General features: G+C 41.9%; 1 protein-coding gene across 1 annotated transcript in view; it reads right to left on the bottom strand.

Annotated features, from left to right (window-relative positions):
• trmt1l (tRNA methyltransferase 1-like) overlaps positions 1 to 4,273 on the bottom strand; it is a 6,368-nt gene extending 2,095 nt beyond the window's left edge. The window contains exons 1-7 of the mRNA XM_035653520.1: positions 3,614 to 4,273; positions 2,922 to 3,036; positions 2,261 to 2,325; positions 1,749 to 1,905; positions 1,091 to 1,211; positions 894 to 973; positions 15 to 210 (exon numbers count right to left, since the gene is read on the bottom strand). Coding sequence (XP_035509413.1) covers positions 15 to 210; positions 894 to 973; positions 1,091 to 1,211; positions 1,749 to 1,905; positions 2,261 to 2,325; positions 2,922 to 3,036; positions 3,614 to 3,634 — 755 coding nt within the window. The 5' untranslated portion in view covers positions 3,635 to 4,273. The remainder of the gene's footprint in view (positions 1 to 14; positions 211 to 893; positions 974 to 1,090; positions 1,212 to 1,748; positions 1,906 to 2,260; positions 2,326 to 2,921; positions 3,037 to 3,613) is intronic.
• Positions 4,274 to 4,388: the final 115 nt, after the last annotated feature.

Raw genomic sequence — 4,388 nt, 5'->3', positions numbered from 1 at the left:
TCCCCGCGTTGCACCTCGGCCGGCGATCCCCGGCGTCGGCCCGGGGACTCTCGAGGCCCGTCGCACGTCCGGCATGGTGGTCTGCAGCCTTCGCACGCAGCTCTTCTCTTGAGTCATCTTCCACGCACCGTGTGTGACCTGCTGCCTGCATGGTGATCGTCGTGACGGCGTACGAAGGTGCTTCGCCCACTGGCAGGCCCCAATACATCCCTGAGAGACAGAACAGGAGAACGGAGGAGTTTAACGCTGTAGTGGTGGCTCTCAGAGTGTTCCTCTTTCTTCGACTGAGAATAAACAGCCCTTAATAGACTTTGTTTTTTTAAAAAGGTAATATGAAGATGAGACTTATCATATCCAGCAAACATTATATTATCTCTCTATAGATACAGACACAGAGTCACATGGTGTCCTCTTCTCCCTCTGCTGTGTTGTAATCGCCAGCCTCCTCTGTGGTTTTGTTTCCATAGCCGGTCTGCTCCGACTGAAACTGCTGTTTTTATCCATCTACGTCTGTGAATTAAGGATTTATTTCCACCAAACCAGAGTTGGTGATTGTTGGAAACACTAACAGAGACGGTTTTAATGAGTTTTATTCTGTTTCTGTCCACTTTGAATGAAGTTACGATGTCACGATGCTCTGTATAAAAGGTAAAATTTTTGTTTTTGTGTGTAGTCTGGTGGCGAGCGAAAGTGAAAAGTGGAAGAACATCAGATAAAACGTCTGACTCATTTAATTATAAACCACATGAAGTAACCTGGTTGGTTAAACTTCTTTTTTCCGATAAATCTGGAATCCATATGTTTTTTCTAGTTCTTCTAAAACACATTTAAGTGATCTATAAGCTGTTATTAAACAACATATTCTGCTGCATGCTGTTTCATCACTGTCTCACCTGTAGCTCCAAAAGCATCCAGACACTCGAGCGGGTTCCTCTCCTCGGCCAGAACAGCCAGCGAGCAAAACACCAGCTGCCTAAAAACACACGAACAAATTCTGCTCAAATTGACGTTCATAATGATTTTTATTGTAAAGGGAAATCTGGACACATCTTTTTTTTTTTGTAAGAACTCGTCTCGCGTGTGTGCCGACCTGTTGGTCTTCATCTTGCGGTTGAAGTAGGTGTCGCTCTTCTGCGGGGTGGTGTGGTTCGGGAGGAGCTGGACGTTGGTTCCGAGCTCTTTCATGATTTCGTACGCCTGACCAGACGGAGCTGCGGACGCATTGAACACATTAAAGTCTCAAAGTCTCATCTGGAGGCTACAAATCTACGGAGCTCCCTTAGGGGACATGGGTGGGAAATTCTCTCTGGCTGCAGACAAATATCGGCAAGAGCAGCCACCTCAATGATCTCATTTGATCCAGCTGTGGACTCGCAGACGCTACAAATCACGCTCATTATCATTATTTGTTGGAGGCGAAGGCATACAAACAATCCAAAACATGCCACATGGTTACAGTGAAACACAAAAGACTGTAATGGGCTTTAAAACTACACAAAATAATAAACAAAAACAAGATAATATGCTGCTTATTTAAGATTCTTATAGTTAGTATAACAGATTACTTCACTCAATACAAGAAAATGTAATTATATTTAAGGATATTACTGCAGGACTGTAGGATCCAGTGTTTGTGAAGTTTAACCCAAACAAGGGACTGAAACTCTGCAAATATCCAGACCATCCTTATACATAAACATATCATATATACTCATATACATCGAGTGGAGCGTGTCTGCGTTTATTACCCGGCTCCTCAAACGTGACGTCGGAGCTGCCGGAGTAGCTGGCTTCAGTCTCTCCTTTGTTGACGTGTCGTTTCAGGTGGCTGATCATGTCCGTCTTACGGGCGATGGTGACAGAACACACGACGCAGTGGTAGTGAGCCACGTGTCTGCCCGATGCCTGCAGGGGGGTCATACAAAGAAATATCAGTGCCTGGAGCTACTCCACAGTCTCATGATGTGGCAGGAGTGAAGAAAACGTGTATCGCACAGGGACGTTTCCAGACTCTTTTGACTGGGGTGGCATAAGTGAGGCACTGACTCATGAAGTGGTGGCAGGAAGTCTGTGTCTCAGCCTTCCAGTCAGTCCCTATTTATGCGATTCCAACACTGTTTATGTCCAAAATCCACATAGAAAGTCACAATATCTGCCACATTTATCAGTAATCTGTGAATGTTTCCCTTTAAAATCTGTATCTGTTCTCAAAAGTCCCATATCGGTCGGGCTGAAGCCTTGTTCAGTCTGTGTGTCTCACCTGGTCTCCACTGAGGCTGGGCTTCAGGTTTCTGCAGGGCAGGTGGCAGATGCACATCCTCTGGCCTGCGAAAGGACAACAGTTATGTTGTTTGGATGAGGATTTGATGACTTCACATTCAGCCTTATTCACTGAGACCAAGAAACCAGCAGAATATATACGTTTGCAGCTCTGGATATCATTATTTATAGCTTTCTCTACTATCATATCTGGCTATAAGTATGTGGACTCTCCTGTCCATGCACTGCGAGGCTGTTCTCATGGTCTGGCCCCCAAAGCTATCACTACTACATCTACTCTAAAATCTATAAAATTGGCTAAATGAATGATAAATGTCCAAAGTTAGGTGTTAAACAGCAAAAGGAATTCAATTGTCAACAATGTAAAACTATTAAAAGAAGCATTTTTAAAGTTAGAACCAATAAATCTCTTAATATTTTTACTTTATAATTATAATATTATAAAAATCCTTATTTCTGTCCATCCACTCATTATTTCAACACTAATTTTGTCTGACAGTGTTTGCTGGATGCCAGAGAACACAAGTTTCCAAATCTTGACATTTGGTATGAATTTTGTCCACGTTTCTTTGAGTCGGAGTGAATCCCTGCAGCAGGTTCATAATCTGGTGGAAAGACTGAAACCAGACGAGTGTTTCTACCTTCAAACTCCACGTAGACTTTCCAGTGGAGGTTCTGCAGGTGTCGGCGGAGCTTGTGGCTGTAGCACGCTTTAAACTTCTCTTCGGGACACAGAGGACACGACTTGCGTCCCGCTGATGAGTCAAACACACACAAACATTATTCTCATTGTCAAAAGGTTTTATATACGAGATATAAACAGTAACATCTATTCTCTATATGAAGACACAGAGTCACATGGTGTCTTCTCCCTCTGCCTGTGTGTTATCGCAGCCTCTCTGTGGTTTGTTTCCATAGCCGGGTCTGCTCCGAACTGGAAACTGCTGTTTTTATCATCTACGTCGGTGAATTAAGGATTTATTTCCACCAAACCAGAGTTGGTGGTTGTTGGAAACACCAACAGAGACGGGTTTAAATGAGTTTTATTCTGTTTCTGTCCACTTTAATGAAGGTAAGGATGATCTATGAGGTACAATTTGTGTTTTTGTCTATGAAGTCTGGTGACTGGAACAAGAGTTGCATTTGATTTTTTGCTGAATTAAACATAAGAGAAGAAACTATTGTGCAAGTTTCACTTTCTCCTGAAATTTAATTGCAAAAATAAATGTGCTGTGAAATCAGCAACAGTAAGATCAAAACCTAAAAGGCAGAGGAAAACCCTAAGATGGCGACAGAAGAAAGTGAGGAAAGATTTTAGAGAAGAAACTTACCAACCGTTGAGGTCAACGAGCATCTCGAGGGCCCTCCAGTTTAGTGTGGATGGAGACGTGTCTCCTCTTGGTTGTAGAAAAGGAGAACTGTTTGTGAAGTCATAAAGCGTTTCTGTCGTTAAAGTCTGTGAATGCAGATGTATGAAGCTGATCGGTACACAGCTGTTATGTAATCACCAATAGTCGTGGTTGAGGGGTTTGGCATCGCTGTCTGCCGCGGGCTTCATCCTTCGCCGCCTGTTCTGCAGCCGGGTCACCAGCCGAAGGTGAATCTGCCACCGTCTCCACCTTCAGGACGAAACCGTGGTTTAGTAAAATGACGATTATCAGCAGGATTATAATTTTAAAATACAGAATATACTTTACAATATACTGTAATTGTTTAATAGAATCAATGACCAAGGACAAGAAAACATTGAAATTGCCAAAAAAGAAGCGTATTAAGTCTGTGTGATTGGCTGTATTCTGTATTTTTAACAGAGAATTAAATAAAAAGTTCCCTAAAAGGAAATATTCTGCTCAAAATTTCATCTAATTCACTAATTTTACACAATCTTCCTGCCGTTCACTGTTTGTGTTCATTGTACAGTTTTGAATTTAATATTGAAATATCCATAAAATATGTAAGTTAGTTTACTAAATGATAGAAAAGTACATATACACTATACATAAATAAACTGAGCCGAGGATGCTTTATTGTACTTTCCATTTTTCTTTCCTAATCTTACTTTCTTGTGTTGTCGTTAAAGAGTAAAAGTAATCTCATTGATATTAACT

This window comes from Morone saxatilis, unplaced genomic scaffold (assembly GCF_004916995.1).
Source record: "Morone saxatilis isolate NCDOM2014 unplaced genomic scaffold, NCSU_SB_2.0 Contig12, whole genome shotgun sequence".
Taxonomy (NCBI): domain Eukaryota; kingdom Metazoa; phylum Chordata; class Actinopteri; family Moronidae; genus Morone; species Morone saxatilis.
The sequence above is the reverse complement of the archived record's forward strand: the minus strand, read 5'-3'. Positions and strand labels throughout refer to the sequence as shown.